At 38.5% G+C, this 24,911-nt stretch overlaps 1 protein-coding gene across 2 annotated transcripts in view; it reads right to left on the minus strand.

The window, feature by feature from the left end:
* Positions 1–902: 902 nt before the first annotated feature.
* PUM3 (pumilio RNA binding family member 3) overlaps positions 903–24,911 on the minus strand; it is a 40,430-nt gene continuing 16,421 nt past the window's right edge. The window contains exons 11-18 of one of the 2 annotated variants that reach the window (XM_082656748.1): positions 22,784–22,882; positions 21,809–21,862; positions 17,865–17,945; positions 10,548–10,690; positions 9,662–9,884; positions 7,945–8,032; positions 5,514–5,604; positions 903–1,836 (exon numbers count right to left, since the gene is read on the minus strand). In XM_082656748.1, the coding sequence (XP_082512874.1) occupies positions 1,704–1,836; positions 5,514–5,604; positions 7,945–8,032; positions 9,662–9,884; positions 10,548–10,690; positions 17,865–17,945; positions 21,809–21,862; positions 22,784–22,882 (912 nt within the window). In that variant the 3' untranslated portion in view covers positions 903–1,703. The remainder of the gene's footprint in view (positions 1,837–5,513; positions 5,605–7,944; positions 8,033–9,661; positions 9,885–10,547; positions 10,691–17,864; positions 17,946–21,808; positions 21,863–22,783; positions 22,883–24,911) is intronic. The other variant, XM_082656747.1, reaches the window with a different exon arrangement.

The following is a 24,911-nucleotide window of genomic DNA, read 5'->3' on the forward strand; positions in this document are numbered from 1 at the left end:
TGATGCAATTCTACTGGGAAAATGGAAAGAAAAGAAGTAGGGAGACAGTGGTGGTGAAGTCTCAATCTGTATTTTTCCAGAACAGGAAGTTAAAAGAAAATGCCTAAAACGGATAGATTTTTTTTTTTAACCCACAAAAATCATATATTTAAAAACTTAGCAGAGCTAAAAAGAACTGAAAGTCGTTGCTTCTGGGGAGGACAAGGCAGGGGTGTGGAGGAGTGGGGCAGAAGAATTTCTTCTTTCGTTATATGCTTCATAATATTCGAACTTTCCAAACTACGGATGTTATTTTTTTAGTCTTACAGATGGAACAAACAGCAGAATTTCTGTCCCCCTCTCTTTCCAAATGGGCCCTTTATACGGAAAACAAACACACAATATATCAGTCAAACAAAAGCAAGCTCTTCCCCATTGTCTCCCACACCACCCCCAGTTCCCCCAACGGTCCCACCTCTACCCTTAGACCTGGCTGGGTCGTGGGGGGGGGGGGTACAGGGTGGGGGTAGGAGGAGAATCCATGCCAAAAGAGAATTACAGGCACCGGCTCTTTTGCTCCTGCAGGGTTCAATGCACCCACAGGAGAGGGCAGCAGGTAACGTCCTGGCAGCTCATCCTTTGGGAGTAGTCCTGGGACCCAGCGGTCTGGTAGGAAAGGCACAGCTGTTCACCTGAGGTGTAACTGCAGTGACAGACCTGAGTGGGTGTCCTGTTACATCAGGCTACTTAGAGGAAGCCCCAAGGCTCGGTTTTGAAAGCAGTCAGGTATTCATAGGCAGGGCTACATGAGCCTGGCTATGAACTCTTCCAAGGTTCACCAATCCTTCCAAGCTTTGTTGCTTGGAAGCCAAGTATAGTTTTAAAATTCAAACATCCTACTTGTACTTAAATTCCAACTTCTGCACTATTAACAAATTTGCATATCCTTCTAACTCAAACCTGTAGGCCTCAACTACTTCAGGGAAGGTCCCAAGAGAGAAAGTCTCACTACAAGGAGCTATTTACTTGGAAGGCCCAGTTTCAAAGACAGGAAGATTTCTCCTGTGACAATGACCTTAACACTGCTACCCACTATGATCCCCTAATTCATTCAGCACGTTTCCTCCTAAAAATCTTAACTTCCTGGAGTGGCTTGTTTCAAATAAAATCTAACATGGCACCCACTCCATAAGGCAGCTAGGAATGCAGCTGTCCTGGATGTAGAGCATCCCCATGACGGTACCCAACAAGCCCCAAGCCTTCCTGAAGTTCAGTTCAAAACCATTGACTGCCACCTCACTGCTCCCACCAAGGGCTCCCCGTGGCTCTCCTTTACCACATCCTGCCTTCCTCTGAAGCAGGAAACTCTCAGGTTCCTCCTTCTCCATGAAGCCCTCTCAGACTACTGTTCACTGAAGATGTCTTCTCCCCTGAATCAATGCACACAACTATTTTATATAAATTTGGTTGGTCTCACTGTGCATGACTGTTAAACATTTTACATTGTAATTTGCTTACTATTCAATATGATAAAAGAGAAGGCTGAGATTTTTTTCTTAAAAAGGCCATTTTTAGAAATCATTTTATCAATAGATTCTTATACAAAGAAGAAACACATATACAGAGCACCCAAATTACCAGTAGGATGGACCCTAGCCCTTCTTTTCTGTACTGGGAAAACAGAAGAGGAAAAATGACTCCAACTTGTTCTTAACAGTTTCTACCTAGGCAGTCAGTTTTTCAAGTAGCATTTCTATTCCTTTGCTGGTGTTTTTGCTTTTTTCCAATGTGGGAATAAGGCTTTTCAATCCAGCTTTGACTTTATTTGCAACATCTTGATCAGAGCTCTGGAGAAGGCTGAAGAGAGAAGACAAAAATTAACAAACAAAAAATTAAATTTCATAAAAAACCCTTAGATTGTCTGCAAATACTACCTTCGCACACAGTACAAAAAATTCATTGACTTGTGAGACAAGTTGTGTAACTATAAATACTTTTTTTTTCCCATTGATCAGATGAATGATGGGGGCTAGTAGCCTATATTGTAAAACCACATAATAGGTCCTGCTTTCACTTTGTCTTAGGACGAACACCCTGCCTTAAAATTGTTTACTACATTTATTCTACCTTTCCTTCTCCACCTAGAAAAGCTCAGGAGCAAGGACCCTGTGCTTTATTTATCTCATGGCACCATGTACACAGAGCAGACAGTCAAGAAATGCTCAGAGTGACTGAATTAACATGCGTGAATAGGTGTACACGGAGGAACGGTGGGGAGCATGAAAGGTAAGCAGTTAACGAATGGCCTTCTTACTGAACTCTATTGCCAAAACACTGAGTGAAGGCGTAAAGAGCTTTACCTTGGAGCTTAACTGCTCAGATCTGAAACCTGCCTCTGCCACTCAGGAACTATACAACCAAGAGCATGCTATTTAAATTCTCAAAGACTCAGTTTCCTGGCCTGCAGAATGGGAACAAAAGAACCCGCCTTCTTCACAGGGTTGTGTTTTGAGGCTCACATGATCCTGTATCTGAAGCACCTATAGCCAGAGCCGGGCTCCTAGTTAACCACTCGATCAGTGTGACTCATTCAACAAAATGAGGTCAGCTCTGCTCTCTGAGACCTTGCTGGCGTACTTTATCACAGGTGAGCAGAGCTCTTCAGACTGGCAACAAGTAGGCCCCTTTCTCTAAATAGGGGCCAAGTCACAGGCACTCAACCACCAAACCCCAGGGCCGAATTTCCTATTCTCCCCCGACGTCCTCACGACCACGTTTAAATGCTGACCACTGAAACACAACCCAGAAAGAAATCACGTGGCATGTTTGAAAGACCCTGGTCCCAATAATTTCCATCATGTCCACAGAGAGGAGGACATGCCTGTGGAAGACAAGCAACAAGTACTGCTTGCCACCTGCAAAGCTGAAAAGTAAAGTGCCCTCTCAATAGACTTGTGACTCACAGGTGTTCGTATTTTATAAACCTTGGCTAAACACACAGTCACACAGTGCATAATAGTGACACAAGTTAATATTTACTGAACACACGCATTAAACATAATGCTAAGCACTATGTATGCATCATCCCATTTAGTTTTCATAACAACCTAGGATTATTATTAATCTCCTTTTACATCCAAGAAAGTTAAGGCTCAGAAAAGCTGAGTAATTTGCCTAAGGCCACACAGTGAGCTGGGACTGGAACCCAGGCAGTCTGCCTAGAGCTCATGCATTTAAATGCTAGAGAATTATGCTTCCCTGAGTTATTTTTCAGACTGCATACAAGGCTGATTTTTTCACCCAGAATGACACTTTGTCACTTACTCTAAAAAAGATTTAGCAAAACAAACAAACAAAAACAAACACGCACACACACACATACTGCACGAGTTTTAAAGAAAAATATACACAAGGAAAGAATTTTGCCAAACAAGCACATGACAATATTCTAACGCCAAATAAAAATAATTATTATATTAATCAATTATTAATTTATCTCCAGTTTCACTTCCCTTTAGAACCTCAGATACTTCATGTTCAGATATTTCATATTCCCGTTTTAAGGAATATTCCATAATAAACCTACAGTATCCTTCTCATGTTTGAAATCCACCCAAGGGGAGCTCTGATTGATGAGCAATCTTTAAAAATTAATTTTGTTGAGGATTTTTGCATCTATGTTCATCAGTGATATTGGCCTGTAGTTTTCTTTCTTTGCGACATCTTTGTCTGGTTTTGGTATCAGGGTGATGGTGGCCTCGTAGGATGACTTTGGAAGTGTTCCTCCCTCTGCTACATTTTGGAAGAGTTTGAGAAGGACAATGTCTCTAAATGTTTGAGAGAATGTTCGCCTGTGAAGCCGTCTGGTCCTGGACTTTTGTTTGTTGGAAGATTTTTAATCAGTCTCAATTTCAGTGCTTGTGACTGGTCTGTTTATATTTTCTATTTCTTCCTGGTTCTGTGGCACATATACAATGGAATATTACTCAGCCATAAAAAGAAACGAAATTGAGTTATTTGTAATGAGGTGGATGGACCCAGAGTCTGTCATACAGACTGAAGTAAGTCAGAAAGAGAAAAGCAAATACGGTATGCTAACACACATATATGGAATCTAAAAAAAAAAAAATGCTCTGATAAACCTAGGGGCAGGACAGGAATAAAGACGCAGACATAGAGAATGGACTTGAAGACACGGGGAGCGGGGAGGGTAAGCTGGGACGAAGTGAGAGAGTAGTATTGACATATATACACTACCAAATATAGATAGCTAGTGGGAAGCAGCCGCATAGCACAGGGAGATCAGCTCGGTGCTTTGTGACCACCTAGAGGAGTGGGAGAGGGAGGGTGGGAATGAGATGCAAGAGGGAAGGGATATGGGGTTATATGTATACATATAGCTGTATAACAAAGTGAATCAGCAACTATACTCCAATAAAGATGTTAAAAAAAATTAATTTTACGGCATTGCCATAATTTTTAGTTAATTGAGTGTAATGAAAGAATGTGTCAGTAGGTGTTAACATTCCAAATGCCCAGTAAAGAAATTCATGTCAAAAAGTTCATGTTTCAGCTAATAGACTCTGGCTGTTCAACCCCAACTGGAAAATTAGCTAATTTTAATGAGAAATAAACTAGTGATCTGTATCACCCATATATTTGGAGATACTGATATACCTAAAAATAATGAATGCCCGTTTGGAATGTATGTATTTGTGAGTATATGTGTACCAAATCAAAATATATATTGAAGAAATGCCTACAACATTTATAAACATATACAAATTAAACTGCATAGTAACTTGCATGTGAAATACTGTGGGAAATTCAAGCTGAGACTGGTAACTGTTTTTCCAAATCTCGATAACACAGCAGGGCAAAAAAATCAACAGTGATTATTCAAAACAACGCACAAATCTATTTTTAAATGAATATCCTTAATAAAAGGATCTTATCTGGGAATAGAATAGATGGAAATTTCAATGACCTGTAAATTATAAACTCAACCTATGTCCAAACAACAATATACAAGTTAAGCATATGTCTCAATTCACAAGTCATCAGTTTTCTATCATTTTAATTAGAAACAAAGATTAATTAGCATGCAGACTTTAATAGCAAATGCTTCTCGAATCCTTTTAGAATAGTTGAAAAAAAGTCAGTAAAGTCAGTCACGATTTGAAAAACAACTCTGTCAGTTTTTACAGGAACAAAACTAATCCATTAAAAAAGAATACAAGTAAACTTTGGTCTAAACCATAAATGTGGTGAAACAATCGAATGATGCCTTGTGAATGCCCTAATTCTATGATCCAAAAGAGGGCATATGAGAAAAATTGTAAGGACTGATGGAAGAGTTACATTTGCTCTCTAATATTTGGTATACTTGTCTAGACCAGGAGTAACTGACAGGAATGCTGGACTATTGGAAACAGACATTAGAACTGAGAAGTAAGTGTGAAGGAAGCACGCTGCGCACCCACGGGCATTGAGGACAAGGACCCTAAGCAGAAAAAGGCACACTTTCTACACACCTGGAAAGAATAATGGCTCCTCGATTGACACTAGCCCAGGACTTCAGGTTCTTCATACCAACAAGCTCTACGAGTGTTTTTGCAAAACAACCTGTAAAATAAACTTAATGAACATCATATACCCAGATTTAAACACCCAATCTCTCTCCCTACTACGCTTAAAGCTGGAAACCTGTTTTAATGAGAAAGCTAATAAAGCGTTCTCACCCAGTATCACTTAACACTAAAAATTCTAGCTCAGCTTTATGTAATGCGTTTTTAATACAGCCATTTCTCTCCACTCTGACCCAAATCCTCAGCTATGTTTAGCAGTAATTACTCAAGAGAAACAATGACTTCTTATAAAATGCTCGCTTGGTCATGTTTACATTTCTTTGTACTATTTAATGATTTAACCCTGACCTGAAAATTATTCAGGAAGTAAATGTTTGACAGCAGCACCTCGTGTTTGGTTAAAATCAAGTTTCCCCTCAAGGAAAATGCTCACTCAGAAGGTGCCTTGAACACAATTAACAGTCAAATGACTATTCTGCCTTACACCTGGCAATTTCTCTCTACAATACTAAACATTCGTTCACCCATCAAAAATACGATTCATGTTTTGTTATTATAGTATATCTGATTCCTAAGGTCTCAGAGTGTATTATCTTATTCACTGTGCCACCTAAGTGTTAACTAACTCTTGGACAAAGGAGAAATTCTGAAGACTAGGATCTGGTACAGATGGAGGTGGGGACAACCTATCTTAAAGGCAAACGTCTTGGGGAGGTAGCACGTAAAATTCAAAGATACCCAAATATGAGGAGCCTTTAAAAGCCAAGAGGCCCACGACTGTTTTACTCTTTGTGGCACATGCTCAAGAGGGACAGAAATCAGCTGGTGAGGCAGACAGTGTTTTCCAAAGGTGACCACAACAATATCTCCTGTCTGTGTATGCTTCTAGAGTAGTGCCACTCCCTCATCTAAAGGTGGAACTGATGTCTTCTCCTTTCGAACTGGGTGGGCCTTTGTGACTGACTTACTCAAGAGAGTACGGTACAACTGCCCTTAAGTAACTTCTGAGGTTAAATCATGAAAGTACATGCACCTACTTTGTCTTTCTAAAACCCAACCACTATATTGTGAGGAAACCCAACAGCCTAGGGAGAGGAAGCGAGGCTGCTGGACTTAGCCACAGCCAGCCATTATGAAAGTGGATAATCCAACCCCAAGACAAGCAGCCCTAGATGACTCAGAGTAGAGCTTCTGAGCTCCACCAAACACTGACCAAATGACTGTTGTTTTGAAAACTAAGTTTTGAGGTGGCCTGTTACACAGCAACAGATCACCAAGACAGCTAGCCACTCATTTGGTGCTACATGAACATGACAAATACATCAAGTTCAAACAGACGTGTTTTAGGGTTGCCAGGGCAATTTAAATGAGGAGAAAAGTCACTAGAAAATTGCTTGGATTTTAAAAGCAAGACAACTTTTCTGACATAAGCTCAACTATGCACCAACTTTTTAATAATAAAAAGATAATTCAATACATTATTTTTTCTTCAAAATGTATTACCAGAAGCTTCCTCTTTTATAAAAAATTTACAGTGAGAAACAGGCCCAAGTCTCTGTTCTTAAAGTTAGAGTGAGAAGTAACAGTTCTATTACTATACTGGTTGCCTCACTAGCCACTAGAACTGCAACTTGCCTCAAGACATAAATTCATGATCTGTCACTCTTTTCAGACACAGTAACAGAACGCCCAAACTGTTTTAACTCAGTGGGAGGAAGCCTCTTTAGTGGCTAAAATACCAGATGGAGTTTGAATTTAGAAAGAGAAGGTCTGGTCAAAGACAGGACTGAGAGAGGAATGATACGCAAGTTTTCACTCATCAATAAATAAAAGATGCTGTCCTCCTCTTGAGAGCTGAGTTTCTACAGAGCAGCTGTAAGGTTTATGAAAAACCAGGAAGTGCCAAGGCCTGGCTTGCTCTTTGGTCATATATATTTCAATGCCAAATAGGCACCAGTTCAAAATTCTCTGATGAGGATAATTTTCTTCTGCTTATCCTTTCCTCAAAACTAAAGATAAATATGCTTTTCAACTGGGATGATGATACTCACAAACTGGCCCTCCTACTCTGCTCTCACCATCCTCAAAGAATAAAATGGCATTTTAGAATGTTGGACAAGCCCGTTTTGAAGTCTGAAGTAGCAGAGGAGGGAGGAGAGAAAGGGAGGGAGGGTGGGAAAGGGAAAGAAAATGAAAGGATTCTAGGAGACAAGTTTCCAGGGGGAAAAAGCATTATTTGCAACCACTAAATCATTTCTTACTCACAAACTCAACAGACTCTCATTTGAACTTAAATGGCCGGCATAAAGTTCAGGGATGCCAGATATGACTGAAATTCCACATCCAATACAAGAAAAGGTCAAGTTGCACAGCCTACCTTCTCGTCCACTTTCTTTCATCTTTCTATCTTGCTCTATTAACCACTTCAGAACTAGATGTCCTGCAGGATGTTCTGCAACGTGAAGCTGTGAGGGGTCAAGAACATATTAATTAAAAAGCTGTTTTTATCCACTCTATATCACCGCATACGGATAAAGTCTCAGGCAAGTTGAAAGTTCCAAAAGGCTTAAGAGGTCTTTATCTACAATGACTACTACACCTGGAGGGACGAGAGATCTACTCCAACCCTGACTGAAATGAAGATGGTTATTCAAGATAACATGGCCACTGAGGCAGCTCACATTCAGCTTCATGAGCTCCAGTTTGAACAGCTCCACCACCAGGCTCATCTTAAGATCATGCTAACCACTTTCCAGATTGTCATACACAATTCTGAGGAGCAAAGAAACCGATGGGACAGAACACTACAGCAGAAACATTAAAACCTAAATGCTGAATGATGTTTAAATCATCATTTAAGGTGATGCCCGAGGAGCACTAGCTGATGAGCAGGCTCACTCCTCTTCAAGGGCCATACCAACTGCTCGCACAGAGATACCCTAGGACCTCTCCTTGCCCAGCACGGGAGACAACAGGCCCTGTGTCCTTACAGAGGAACTTTCATTACACATGCATCGTCCCAATTTGTTAACAGGATCTGCACTGTGAGGGCAGGAGCCAGGGTGTCTCTAAGATCCATGGCCCATTTCTTTCCCCATCTCCTGTGTCAGAGAACAGTGGGCTCCCCATCCATGTGGGTCCATCAGGAGCTCACAACCCAGCGCGGGGCGAGGGCCTGGCAGGATCTGGCTTCCGCCTTCCTCTTCCCTTTGCTCACTGATTTCCAGCCCCCTGAGCCTCCTGTTCTCAAACATGCCGAGCTTCTTCCTTCCTCCAAGGCGGCCGCACATGCTCTTCTCTCTGCCTAGAATCTTCTTTCTTCACTCAGCTACCAGTCCTTTGGGTCTCAGCTTAGCTTTCACTGCCTCAGGAAGCCCTCCTAGGACAGGTTGCCTCCCATTTGTATATAATCCCATAGAACCTGGCGTTTTCCTTCACAGCACGTATCTCTATTCTACAATAATCATTTGTGTGCATATTTATTTAAGTATTGTGTTTCCCCAAACGGTATTCTCTTTTTTGGGGGTGGGGGGTGTTGACCACTGCCTAGCACATATCCAGTGCATGAACCAAGAAACTTAAGATACAGGCAGAATAACACAAGGCCCAAATAACACAGGCAGGAGCTTTCAGAAAGAGCGAAAACTTTCTGATTGAGAGGGAACTAAGGGAGACTTCACGGAGAAGGATTCCAAGGCCCTGGAAGGATTAATAAGGCTTTCTACAGGAAGAGCGCAGGAAAATGGAAACATAAGTAGCACGTGAGGTTGAGAAAAGAAGTACATACAAATGAAGGAAGTGCAAAAGTCCACAGCAAATTCAAAACGAAATTAAGAACACAGAATATGCTGGAAAGACAGCCTGGGTCAATCACGGACAGCATTAAGAGGATTTTGTTTTTACTCTACAGGTATGTGGAGTCATCAGAAGACAGTGAGTGTTAACAGCACTGTTTTGAATTCGCAATTTCCAAATGTACTGTGGGTATGAGGTGAGTTAATTATCACTAAAATTCTCTTTATAGCAATGTTCCCAGTGATTGGAGTTTTTGCAGCCACTGTGGCTTTCCCGCCTGTCTCACAAAAGCACAGTACCTCTCCATCCTTGCCACCAGGATGCAGCTCTGCCACTGCCAAACTGGCGACGGCATTCATGGCGGGCTGCACATCTCCAATGGCAGCTCCCAGGATGTCAGCCACAAGCACACATGCAGACTTATCCAGCACCACCTCTTGGGCGTGTCCTTGCAGGTAGCTTAGCAAAGCTGGAGAAATGGATTCTAAGAGTTCTCGTTGGCGGATCTCTGTATCTTTCTTACTGTGGTAACATGTTGAATGAAGAATTAAGGTAAGATAAATAGCAAAGGAAATATGGTGTTTTATTATCACAGAAATCTCTAAGGGCTTATAACAGTTTGTGCCATGCTCTGTTGTCTAATTTCTGTTGTGCATGTAGATAAGCACTTTGAGGGCGGGATATCTGTCTTTCATCTTTGTGTCTCCAGGATCTGAACAGTGCCTGGCACAGAATGAGCGCTCAATAAGTGAAGCTTGCCTTGTGTAATACAAAAAAAAAAAAAAATCCCGAACCAACCCCAAACCAAATAACGACAATAACAAAATATCTTACAACACATGTTTAGACTACTTTATGGATTCTGCTCCCTACAGTACTTGACTAAGTGGTACCAGTTGCTTTAAACATAAAGCAAAACACACACCCGAGCGCCTGCTATGTGCTGGGCCTCAGAGGCGTTCTTTTGGCGTGATGCTTTCATTTCCTTTTCAGGATAAAAACTTTAAGAATCTGCCAAAACTACAGGCTAAAAAATGGAATTCACCTTTGGAGTTTTAGAGAGGGAGGGAGCATGAGAGGTGTACACATGTGAGTAGATTTATGGAAGCACATGCCACTCAAAATGAATGAACAATCAGAGCAGAGGAATAAAGGGCCCAAGCCCTTTATTCTACTGTCCCTCACCTGTGTGCGTTACCGTCTCCTTTCTGCAGAACTTCAATGATCTCTCTTACCGTGTGTGCAGGATCTCTGGGGCTTAGTAAATACAACAGGACCTTCCTTCCATATTTGTCATTTACTATGTTAGGCAAGGAATTAATAATTTCCTGTAAAATTATAGGAAAAAAAGTGAATCTATATGCTTAAAATAAACTATGATTGGAATCTGAATGGTAAAGAAGGATACATAACTTTTCCCCAATGTACTTAATGAAAAATGTACAGCTAGTTCTGAAGTCGTCTCATTAAAGCACAAAGAAATTTACGCTCGGAATACAGAACTGCCTCTCTACTGGGACTAGCATTACTGAACAATCCATTTGTATTTAACCGACCAAGCTCAAGAACTTAAAAAATATACGTCTAAAGGAGTTATCTCATTCATTGTAACCAATATTTCTTAGGCCACTATTACTAGGGACATTGCTTGCTGGGCCCACTGAGCAGATACAGTTAATTTGCAGCTGCACTTAAATGGAGCAGCAGCATTGATGACGACCATTCTTATTAGAATTTCCCTAATGAGATGTATGTGAAAGGAGATAAAGAAACTCTGTTAAATAGAACAAGTGGATAAAGGCTTTTAAAGTTAGGTTACTTACTCATGGCAAATGAAGGCTGTTTAAGTATCACGTGGAAAACAAAAAGAGCGGGGAGGGAAATAAATGCAGAAAGACTCCATGGAGCAGTTACAAATAATTGCATTCTATGACACCTCCAATCAACTTAACAAGAACAGTAACCTCCTTTTCTAGTTGTTTGATTAAGGAACAAAGGCAATGTCATCCCCACCCCAACTGAGCTCCTGTGTAGATTTGGCGATACTTGTGAAGACAGAAAAATCATTGTTTAAAAATTCGTTTATTCTACGTATGCAACAGAAAAATCATTAGACTTTCCCTCTCTAACATTCCTATTTCTTACAGCAAACCTAATATTCGAAGCCAAGTGTGTCTGAACACCAGCGATTCTTCAGAACTGGCTGGGGCCACAGAAAGAATTCAGTCCAACCACCCAGCTTTACAGATGAGGGGCCCAGAAAGGGGGGAGGTGACCTGCAGGAGGACATGAGAGTGGCAGTGCAAGGGCTCTCACTAGTTCTGCTCCTCTGACTTCAACTCTAGTCTCTTTCAAAGAAAACATACACCCCATTCTTAAGGAAAGGAATTCTCCAGGAGATGATATACTCAGATCTGCTATTCTCTTGAATGCCTACTGATTACAACGAGATTAGTAATTTCAGTGCAGGAAAAAAAAAAAAAAACAAGCTAGAAAATAGGTGCAACAGATCTAACCACCTGAAAATGAATATAAATTTTAAGCACTCAGAAAAAATGACTTAAAATTTCAGTACTAAAGGGGAAGACAGAAAAAAAATGTACATCACTTCATGAGGATGGGAGCTCTTTTGCAATTTCAAGGTAAACGTGTCCCAAAGTAGACTCAAAATATGCACTTTTGAAGAAGAGGCATTTAGTGCCACAAATATGGGCTACTTTTAGTGTGGCTTTATTTAAGGTTTAACCAACTCATAAAAGAAGATAAATGCTTTAATCAGTTTAAAGAGGAGACTGAGAATGGTACATAGCTTAGGCCAATTTGTACAATCATTAAAAAACCTCCACAACTTTGCTGTCCTTAAAAAACCCTCTGGGGTATTATACCTTTAAAACACCTGCTTTGGGCTTCCCTGGTGGCTCAGTGGTTGAGAGTCCACCTGCCGATGCAGGGGACACGGTTTCATGCCCCAGTCCGGGATGATCCCACATGCCGCAGAGCGTTTGGGCCTGTGAGCCATGGCCGCTGAGCCTGCGCGTCTGGAGCCTGTGCTCCGCAATGGGAGAGGCCACAATGGTGAGAGGCCCGTGTACCGCAGAAAAACAAAAACAACAACAAAAAAAACACTTGCTTTAAAAAAAAAAAAAAAGGGAGGGGGGGAGTAGGCAGTGAAGAACATAAATGGCTGCTGTTTATTTTTAATTAACTTTTCTTTTCTTGGCCTAGCAGGAAAAGGGGTGGCATGAAGCCAGCAATGTAGTCTTCAATGTACTTGATCTTCTCTGTGGGTTCTACACTTAAGGACTAGTGCATCGTATCTGGCTTGGGCAGAAATGGTTTCACCTTAACAGAAGATGCATATAAAATCCATGCAAAAATACTACTCAAGGACTAGTGCCCAAATTCACTGAACTTTTACTACCTTTCAGTCTGTAATTAAGGAATTTAGAATCTACACTTATGTTGGTCTAAGATTCTTAAAAGAGTGCAATGTTTATAAACTAACAATCATATGAAACTAAAAAATGTTTACTTAAAAATGTGATATCAGTTAATTCTCCCCCAACTCCCCCTTATTCCTGGTTTCCTACCATCAAAAACATTCATCTTGGAAAAAATAAAACAGTATGAGTGATGCTATTTTATGGAGTACTAATTCATTTCTCTTTAACCTGGGTCACACACAGAGGAGAGAAATTTCTAGATGATCACCTGGAGAACACTGAGTGTCGAAACACGTAGAGATAGGGAAGAGGCAGCTACAGAGCAGTTGATTTGTGCTGAATTTGGTCTTTGGGTTCAAGCTGTGTAGCCTTTGGAAAATCCTTTAACCTCTCTATACATCAATTCCCTTATCTGCAAAAGGAAATGATACACCTGCCCCACCTGTGGGCCACTACCAGGAGCAAATCAGAAAATTCACGCTATAAACTGGAAACTGCTATAAAGTAATTATTTTCATATGGAAAACACCCATCAATATACAGCATCTTTAACTATGGAGGTTAAATAAAGCTGATGGGAGTCATGAGTTTGGCATCCTCAAAAGAGCAAAGAGCCCCAACAATGAAGGTTCAAATGTAAAGGTTTTCAATTCACTTTCCCTCTTACTTAAAGAAAATCACAAGAAGGACCACTGTTGTAATATCTTCCCCTTATGCTTTACTCTAAAGCAGGTATGTAAACAGAAGAAAAGTGCGAGAAGAACAAAAGATCTCCCTTGTGAAAATGTGTGGCCATTCTGACCTTGTGTTGGACGCTTGTCAGATTCTTTGGCATTCTAGTTTTGCCAACCCTCTTTTAAAAGGGAAAGGGAAAGGTCAAAATGAAAGGTGAACACTGGAAGTAAGGTTAGAGCACATATGCATTTTCAGTGGAAGAAAGAAATGCAAAATGCAACACACATTACTGAGCACCATGCCCACCCATGGTGCGTGTTCCTCTATGGAAGGTTGTGTGTGAACAAAAAGAAACACAGGCTGACCTTAACCTTAAAGAGCTAAAATCTAGCAGAAGAGGCAAGAGGAACTCTTTAAAAGTTAAAAATAAAAATAAGAGATTTAAATAATGGATAAAAACAGAAGTGTAAGAAGAAGGTTAGATCACTGGCAGCGACTGCAGCCTCTTGAGTGTTTTGTTTTAAAAAATGCGGTGATTTTATACAAAAGTCCAACTTTTTGGCTGCACTCAAAAAATTGGGATGAGGTTATTAAACGTACAGAGCTTTGGTTTTGCAAGATGAAAAAGTTCTGGAGATTGGTTGTACAACATTGTGACTACACTTAATACCACTTAACTATATACTTAAAAATGGCTAAGATGGTAAATTTTATCACAATTAAAAAAGAAAAATAAATTGGAAGATCTATCACCATGGGGCTCACACTCCCAGAGGCTGGAGCCAAGGGTGGCTACCGCCTTGGACAGGGCATGTGCATTCTAGTCCCCCCCCCGCCCCTCCCAACCTGGCCTGCCTCACTCATTTACCTGCCTGCTCAATGAATGTTTCTGAGTTTGTAAGCCCTGGGTCGGAGCACAATTAACTGCTAAATGAATAGACGGCAAAGACAAAAATTATAAGAGTTGAGAGAACGGGGAGAGCAGGTCTGGCTGAGAGATCAGAAAACATTATTTGGAGATTGAATCGGAGCCTGGTCTTAAAGAGAAAAGGAGTGTTTGTTAGGCTATGATTTCAACCTGACATTTCAGGAAATCCAGTTACTCTGAATAGAATGCTTAGCAACACTAAGTTTTCTTGGCTATTTTTAAAAGCACTGCATAATGCAACAGGTTTTGTAGTGGCTGCGTGGGAAACACAGACACATGACTCTATATAACGTATGGGCAGCATATCTGGCAACCCACAGTTCTGCTAAGTAAATGCCTTTGAGAAACGAGGAGACATACAAGAATGCTTACAGAATTATTTGGAATAGCAAAAAATAATATGAATGTTTAAAGTTACAAATACTATAAACAACCTAAATGTCCATCAACAGAAAAAATGGAAAAATCAACTGTGGTATATTCATAGAGTAAAAAACTATTTGGCATTGAAAAATGAATGGTTTAGAACAGTGGTGGGTAAACCATGGCCTGTAGGTCAAATCTAACCAGCAGCCTGTTTTTGTACATCCTGTGAGCTAAGAATATATATATATATATATATATATATATATATATATATATTTTTACATTTTAAAGTGTTGCTAAACAAAAAACAAAGCAAACAAGAATATGCGACAGAGACCATACACGACTCACAAACCCTAAAATAATTACTATCTGACCCTTTATTAAAAAAGCTTCCTGGGCTTCCCTGGTGGCGCAGTGGTTGAGAGTCTGCCTGCCGATGCAGGGGACACGGGTTCGTGCCCTGGTCAGGGAAGATCCCACATGCCGCGGAGCGGGCTCACTGAGCCTGTGCTCTGCAATGGGAGAGGCCACAACAGTGAGAGGCCCACATACTGGAAAAAAAAAAAAAAAAAAAAAAAGCTTCCTGACCCTCCCTGATGATGACTCACAAACATAATGCCAAAAGGAAAAAGCAAGTTGCAGGAGAAAACACACATCACTTATACAGAATTTGTAAACATGCAAAGTAATACCATAAACATCTACATATAGCAAAAGGATAAGGGAATGCATGCAAATAATAAGCACCAATCCATCACAGCAGAGGGGGGTGGGTACAAGGATTTGCAAAAAAAAAAAAAAAAAGTACACAAAGGGCTTGAACTTCAACTGTATTTGGCAAGTTTTACTTCTTCATGCCCAATCAGGTGGGAGGCTGGGTGTACACTGTTATTATCCTTTATATCTTCTGTATAGCATCTTAAAGATACTACACTTTAAAGTATGTATCAATATTCACTCTCAAAGAGCAACTGGCCAGTGTACTTACTTCCTTTTTAGAGGATCACTGCTGTCAAAGCAGTTGCATCATACCAACAATTCCAGGGTCGGATTTTATAAGTATGTTTATTTTAGAAAGTACAGTAAGTGGGAAACAGTGTGTATCCATTTTGAAAGGTGAGGGCTCAACTGACCAGGCTGTGATTTCAACCTGACATTTGCAGGAGTCTGGTTACCCTGAACAGAATGTTTTGCAACACTAAGCTTTCTTGGGTATTTTTAACAAGCACTGCATACTGCAACAGGTTTTGTAGTGGATGGTGGGGAAAATGCAAGAGCAATTAGCATTCCATAATTTTATCACTGGCTACGTAGTTTAATGATACACAAAACCCGTTGAGCATTTGTCAGCTGGAGGCAAGACATCAGCAAATGAGGCCATTCTCAGGGAAAGCTGCCTTAAGTATGAGAAAGTCACTAGGAATGTGGGTTAAACAGTTGTGCTTATCAAACTGATAAGCACAAAGAATTAAAACTGTTTCAACAGTGACTTTAAGTGGGATAAATCTTTGGAAAAAATTAATCTAGCAGACAATTGTGGCAAATCCTGAAGGAAGTTTGGTTTCTCTTAAAATCCATTTGGAACAGTTATGCAAATTTTAGTTGTCATGAAAATATTAAACAAAAGCAAGCTTTCAATAGCCCAGCCTGTTTCCATTTTCATGAAACAACTTTATTCATTAGCTAATCTATGGCCTCACATTTCTGTCACTGGAATGAAAAACAATCATTATTGATTGGAGTCAAAAGGGTAATAAAGTCACAAGGAACATGTCAAAATACTCAGTTTGTAACATCAAAGTCCTGCCAACTTGTTTCTTCCCACAATCCTATCCCAAAGAAAGTCATCACAATCTTAAAACAGTCAAGGGGAAAGCTGGAAAATGACAGCAAGGGCATGAGAAATTCACACACTGGGACCTAGAGCTGGCATCTGAAAAAACAAATCTCCTATCCCTCCACTAGTTGGGACATTTTTCCTAATCAGCCAGCTCTAACTGGTCCAGATAGGCTACAAAGAGACCACAGCACCACCACAGGCCAACAGGTAAATTCTCTTTCTGAACATCCATATGCTTCTCCCTGCAGACGGTGTGGAAGTCGCTTTTGTCACTAAGATTTCTGCAAGGGCCCCATCCATGTGTACCAACTTTCAAATGAATAATCTGTGTCTATACAGATTATGTGCTTTTTAAAATATTTCCAGGTTCGGTCCCTGCTACCAATGTTGCAATTTCTTATGCCTTCCCCCGAAACCTCTATCATACACCTAACACAACTTGCATGCTAGAAATAAAGGAAGGAAAAATAAAAGAGGATCACAGAATCTCAAGTCAGAAAAGGGGCAGTCATTGCAGAAAGAAGAAAATTATTTCATAATACACTTTTTACTTGGGTGTAGTTTTTATAAGAGAACAGCTCAGTTGTTCTGAAGGCAAATTTAGGGTTAAGTAAACCGCATTCAATTATTACCACTTTATGGTCATTATACCAGGCTAAAAAACTGAAATGAAAAAAGGAATCTAGTATTCTAATTTTAGTTAAAATTTTTAATCTAACTCTACACCAGCTTTCATGAAATCTCTAAGAAGCCATCACAATTGAGTGAACTTCATCAGTTTTTCTTCTCCAGTTCAAGTCAGGACAGATGTATCGATAAGCTATGCAGAGGCAGTTTCTCCAAAGGGAGAGAAAAAAGGTCATGGATAGCTTCTGCCTGGGTGGACATGAGTTCTTGAATAACTGAGGAATTACTATGAAAATAAATTTCCGATCAAATCTAAACACTGCATCGCTAATTTTTCTTTTAGTATGTTACGTGGTCTAAAAAGTCACATTACCCTAATTTAAGCAGTCTTTTACATATTTAAAGCAACATTAATTAGTAATAATCAAGTAACAGGATTATGGTTTGTATGGGAATAAAGCAACCCCGTAAAATAGGCTTAAGGCAACTAAAAAATAAATACTGGCAGAAAGTATTTACACATTTCAAAATCTTTACACATCTACGTGTGAAATCAAACTTACACACTCACAAATGATGTATCAATTTAAATTAAATTCAAGACTATGTGAATTACTTACTGATATGATTATCTGCTTCACAAGCTTAGTATCATCAATACAGTCAAACGCCGCCAATAAAACCAAGTGGGAGTATTGGCCCTGTAGGAATTGAAAGCCAGTAAAGGTTAAAAAAATATACAGATTCTCCCTTTTCTTCCACCTAAGGAGTTACGTTAAAAGGTTATCACCCGGGGGCTTCCCTGGTGGCCCAGTGGTTGAGAGTCTGCCTGCCAATGCAGGGAACGCGGGTTCATGCCCCGGTCCGGGAAGATCCCACATGCCGCGGAGCGGCTGGGCCTGTGAGCCATGGCTGCTGAGCCTGCGCATCTGGAGCCTGTGCTCCGCAACAGGAGAGGCCACAACAGTGAGAGGGCCGCGTACCACAAAAAAAAAAAAAAGGTTATCACCCTGACGACGTATCCAGCATAATATAAAGGAGATGGATAAAAGTCATTCCAAAAAATGTGCTCTTATATCAGGACCTAGTTAATTATATTCTAGGGTAAGAAAAAGAAACAGGTAAGCACATCCTTCAGTATTAAATAGCTGAGACTCATTTTTTTAAACTAATCAGAATATAACACCTCTCAAAAATAGGTATCCTGTTAATGAATAGCTACTTGAAAATTAAACTCAAAGAAAGTTACAGTGACAAGTGGGAAAAAAAAAACTAGAGTACTGCAATCATAAAAAAGAAAATATATAAACTTAGATATAATTATATATACAAAATATACATAATACACATACACAGAAAATCCTGGAAGGAAAAACACTGTCACCACTGTGTTGAAGGATTACAAATAATTTTTCATTTTCTTTGGTATATTGTACAATTTCTTTAAAATAATCCTATATAATTAAAATAGAAACACTAAAAAAAAAAGAACTAGAAGAATATACTTATATGCTGAATATGAGAGTAAGATAAAAACAATTGCTTTCAAAAAGGAGAGCAGCACGAGATCATACAAATATACATTAGGACTTTCAGAATCATTACTATTGAAATAACAATTTTTTCCATGATGCTGATATTGTTCCAAGATTTAAAGAACTTCTACTTTGTTAAAAAAAAAAAGTTTTCAAAGCTTGTGGCATATTCCTTTTAAGTATCCCAGATGATGATATAAATCTTTTTTTACTTTAAGAGGGATTTGACTTTTGCTACCAGCCAACACTCATTCAGAGCCAGATCCGATGAATATGGCAGGAATAACATCTCAACTAGAAACAAACTGGAGAAAAACAACAAAGGTCTAACATTTTTACTATATATAAGACCAACAATCAATTAAGAATGGGCTAAGAACATGAAGAATCAGTTCACAAAGAGAAGTACAAATGGCTTTAAGCATATGAAATAATGCTCATTAATTAAGGACTATAATTAAAACAATGAAATACTATATCCCACCTGTCCTATACACAAAAGTGAAAGCCCTTGATAATATACTAATTTGGCAAAGGTTTGGGGAAGAGCAGGCACACTTTTATGTTGCTGATGAGACTGTAAAGTGGTTCAACCTCTTTAAGGGCAACTGACAACAACACTAAAAATTTTAAATGCATGTACTTTCTGATCCAGCAACTGTAGTTCTAGGGAGGTATCTTACAGACATGCTCCCACATACGAACAAAGGATATGCCCTGGAGAATTATCTGAAATAAAAAACTAGAAACTAACATGTCTGATAGTAGGGACTTGTTAAATGAACTATGGAAGTCATATAATAAAATATCATAAAGTCATTAACAAGAGAGAGGTAGATAGATGAATATATATTGACATAAAATGACCCCTGAGATGAATTAAATGAAGGAAACAAAGTAGAGAATGTTGTGCATATAGTACACAACCACAGGTTTCTGGTTTTTTAAGTCCCACACACGGAGGCACACCAAAGCGTAAAATCTCTCTGGGTGAATACAAAAAGTGGAACAGAATTTAAATGAGAAATAGACAATTCTACAATTATACTTGGAAGTTTGAACACACTTCCCCAGCAACTGATAGAACTAGACAATGATAAGTAAAATCAGTAAAAACATCCATGATATGAAAACACTACAAACCATTTTGATCTAACTGACATTTATAGAGGACTACACCCACATATTCTTTTCAAGACATTAACGTAGACCATCCATTGGTCCATAAAATAAGTCATTATAAATTTCAAAAGACTGAAATAATACAGAGTATATCAAGAAATCCCTAATATTTGGAAATTAAATACTTCCAAATAACCCATAGACCAAATCCATGGGTTATATTAGTTTATCTCACTCCTTTAGAAGCAACTCCTTGAGATAAAAGAGACACTGAATTGTTAATTTGCTAACATCGCAATACCTTGTGGGGATGAGGTTGTCCAAAAAAATTTACTGTTGATGTAACCAAATTGTAAAATTAAAACAATCTAATTTTATTACAAAAGAGTGTCTTGTACTATAAATACCTTTCAGAACATTTTTTCTGATGTCATTTTATTTTTATATTTTTATTTTATATTGGACTATTGTTGATTTACAATGTTGTATTAGTTTCAGGTGTATAGCAAAGTGATTCAGTCATACATATACATATATCCATCTTTTCTTCAGAATCTCTTCCCATCTAGATTATTACAGAATATTAAGTAGAGTTCCCTGTGCTACTGGTCCTTGTTGATTATCCACTCTATATAGTAGTGTGTATATGTTAATCCCAAATCCTAGTTTATCCCTCCCTTCCACCTAATAGAACTTTCTATTAACATTCTATTTTTACTCATTTCTGATTTAAAATATTCAAACTAAAATGTTATACAAAAAGATTTACTTAATGATGAATTATGAATCATAAAATTCTCTCATACTCTGAAAACTCCTCACTAGAGAGCCTCTTATTTCATTTTGTTACAGCCAAGTTAGCTGCCTTCTATGTGGTTTTATACTAACTCTCTTCCTAGTCTTGAATCCTACAGAAGACAACAGATATGTATACAATCACAGAGCACCGGTTTATCTGAATTTGAATTAGCATTTACTATATCAAGTATTCACTAGATGCCAGTAGTTCTTACTGGATTTTTCAGAGGGAAAAGTTGTTGGTATCACTAATTTTAGTTCACCTGTAAATCAGAAGCTATAAAACATAATATATAAAATAGTTCAAAAATTGAAAACTAATGCTTACTACTACATATATTTTAGAATTATTATGGAAAACTATTTAGTATTTAAATACACAGAAATACTATTTTTTGAGGCAACTAATCCTTTAGAAAAAACTTTTTATATCCTCCAATTTCATTCGAAAAGCTGTTATACCATCTCCAAAAGATTCCAAAGAATTATAAAACTTAACTAAAATTTTCTTTGACCACACTACAAATTTAATCTAAGAAAAGAGACAAGTTTCACTTTCTTTTATGTTTTGGTGGTAATGAAAATTGGTAACAAGTTTCTGAAGTGCAATTTACCTAGAGACTAAATATCAGGTCTTCAAAACTTATCTAATAAAAATGGAAAATTGCCACAGTACAATGTTAAATGAAAAAAGGAGAAATGCATTTTGTGTAAATTTAATAATATATAAAAAGACATGCATATGCATAAAAATAGATTATAACAAAATGAAACAATAAATAATTTTCTTGGTAATTTTCTGAACTTTTCAAATTTCCTATAATAGATATAAATACATTTTATTGTTAAAAATAGTTGAAAGAAATACGTAGGTTTTTTTTTTTTTTAAGAATTTTTTTTTTTTGATGTGGACCATTTTTTTTTAAAGTCCTTATTGAATTTGTTACAATATCGCTTCCGCTTTATGTTTTGGTTTTTTGGCCCCGAGGTATGTGGGATCTTAGCTCCCCAACCAGGGATCAAACCCACACCCCCTGCATTGGAAGGCGAAGTCTTAACCACTGGACTGCCAGGGAAGTCCCCAAGAAATATGTAGTTTTTATACTTACATTAGCCACCTTTTCAACATAAGTCTTCATTGTTTTCACAATCACTTTCCTGTCCTTAAAAAAGAAAAATTGTCTCAATGAACTTATAGCTACAGGTTTAGTTATGGATTAGTTATAGATTAAGGTATTTCATAGTTAAAAATTTTATATAATATTAAACTTTCATTGGAGTGGCATACTTTTCATTAGTGGAAATAGTTATTCAACCAGAACCAAAAAATGCAATACACTATAAGTCCTCTCAGAGCTATTATAATCTTAGACTTCTATGTGACAATCCATTGAGACATAAATATGGAACCATAAAATTATTAGTTGCAAGGCAAACCTAGTGAAACTGCCTCCTTTTATAGTAAGAACTGAGATCCCTCTTCCAATGTCTGAACTGTCTTCAAATGCATAAAAGTCTAGCATACAGATGGCATTCAATACATTACTTGTTGAGGAGAAATTAAATTTGTATTAAAAAGTGGACGAAAGAAAAAAGTGGACAAAATACAACTGTCTTTTAAAGGCAGAATTATACCAATCAAGGAAATGAGGATAATTTCTGTTAAGCTTCTATAATTAATATGGATCATTACTTTTTCCCTCAAAGTACTTAAGAACCATGGGAGCAAATGCACAGCTGCTTATTTTCTTCTCTTTCCTCTCCCTCTCCCACAACAAGATCATTAAATGAGGAATCAAAGAGGCTGACAGGTACCAAAACTTTTATAAACTTAAGCCTAACATAAATAGTGTGTTTACTTGCTTGACACACGCCTCCCCGTATGAGACAACCCAAGGTTTTCAAACTTTAAGAAGACTCCAGTAGAGAAGAAACAAAAGGCTCAAAGGGGAGCCAGTTTCTGTGAGGTCTTGAGGCACAACTTTGCAAAGATAATATTGTTGTGCGCAAGAGGGCAAAACCCCAACCCCAAGGAGACCGAAAAAGTCTAAGGAGAGGCAAGTCAAGCCCTGACTGACGCTTACCTTGGGCGTGCCGTGCCACAGGCAGTGCATGGCCACCCTGGCACCATCGTGTGTGTGCGCCAGGTATACCACTGCTTCTCGGATGGCTTCAATCACTTCCTGGGGAATAAATGCAGTTCAGGGCTTTGGTTTACTCTTTCTTTTTACTTTCTCACAATCTGTCTACTAAGGAGCAGTTATGCACAGAGGATGAAAGGCAGAAAGTATAGGTAGCAAACAATTTAACAACCGCTTCCTGGAAACATTCTTTTCCATCAAGAGCAGTAAGTCCTGCTGGCAGGCAATTTCTATTAAAATCCCTGAGTTTTACCAATGTCTGTTCAAAAAAGTACGTATACGGTTGACCCCGAGTGCGATTTGAACCAGGCGGGTCCACTTACACGTGGATTTTTTTCAGTAAATATGTACTATAGCACTACACCATCTGAAGGTGGGTAAATCCGCAATCAAAACTGCTGATGGGGAGGGCTGATTATAGGCGGATTGTCCACTGAGGGGGACGGGAGTGTCGGCACCCCACCCCCCGTGTTGTTGTAGGTCAACTGTATACATATAGTATATTCTAAAGGACTTCTCAAGAAAAAGAAATCTAAGAGTTGGCTGTGGGAAGAAGGGAGTTTTTAATAAAAAAGCCAGATAAAATAAATAAAATTTCTTCCCTAAAAGAGTCATGTATATAACAAGCAGAAAACCAAAACACTCATTTTGTCTGAAAAAGTTTTTCTTTTTTAATTTATCACTGGATTACCTCTGGAAATCATATTAATAATTCACCATAAAGACACTTAAATAACATTTCTCTAAGAAATATTTACCCCTACATTAACATTTAGACTAGGTCTTCACTAGGCCTTTACTCAATGACCTTTAAGTAAAAACCCAATCGCTAGTTTATTACAAGGTAATTTTAGCTTATTTTTAATCTTCATTCCTTATTTTCAATGTACATAATTTCATAATTATATTTGGAAGTCTAGCATATAGGACATAAGTGAGTTCTGCCAGCTAACAGCTGCGGGGCCAGTTTAGTCCATTCCCAATTTTAAAATTTATATTAAATAAATACAAAGTCTCCTGCCAGGAAGGAGAAAAGTGGCCTATTTTGATCAATAAGGAACAGCAATTTCACCCTTAACTATCTCACAATCTTTTTCCAGGATAAATCTCAAGAACACAGCTTTCAGCTTACATACCTGAACTCATGAATCTCTTCAAAGCTATCCAGTTGGGGAGTTAAACATATATTCCAATTATGCTTCTTTTACCTCCAGAAGTTTTTTTTTTAAAAGTCTCTCTATTGAAAATGCCCCCAGGGCCACAAAGACCTGTCTGATTATTTTATATTCACACTAAGTTCCCAATGATTTTTTGCTATTACTAAAACATATTCAACATTAAAAAGATAAAGACTTTCTACTATGGAATATATTCAAATGATTATTTTCTCAGTTCTGAAAATAAAGTCCTGCCTCCGTAAATCCAGAACTGTGAGGTACTGTGCTGTGCCAGAACAAGAGAGAAATCCCCTAAAGAGAATCAGCAGCTGCTGTGGTCACTGAACCACGTGCTTAGGTAGGCGGCTACTCTTGGAAAACTATTCTGCATGTCAATTTTGAGAGGGTCAAAATTCCTATGAATGTTTAATCTGGCATATTTGTTAAAAAGACGTGAGTCTCGTTACTTGCTTATCGCTTATTATTAGAATGAGAACAAATGGATGATGAGTTTACAGTATGATGAGGCAAGCAAAATTCAGGGGACTAAATGAATTCTCATCTATATTCCCATCACTGACTTGAAGGGCAGTACAATGTACCTTCACTCTCATGTAAGGTCCAGTTTTTCACGGTTCACTTAGTGTCCTCCCGTAACCTTTTAACACCAATATAATTTTTTGTTTTTGTATCAATACAGGTGAATTTTGAACTCCCTGAATGCTGAATATTCCTCCATGTTAGTTAATTTTCTGATTAGGTTAAGCTAGAGGATGCTCTCTGGATTATAATTAAAATATAAAAATTCAATGAAACTGATAAAATTATGGTCAATTCTACTGTCTTTCTGGCAAAAATCTAAATGGAATTAGTAGACTTCTTCAAAGGGAGTTTAGCACATTATCTTTTCTAAA

Source organism: Grampus griseus (genome assembly GCF_964374135.1).
Source record: "Grampus griseus genome assembly, chromosome: 6".
Lineage (NCBI taxonomy): Eukaryota > Metazoa > Chordata > Mammalia > Artiodactyla > Delphinidae > Grampus > Grampus griseus.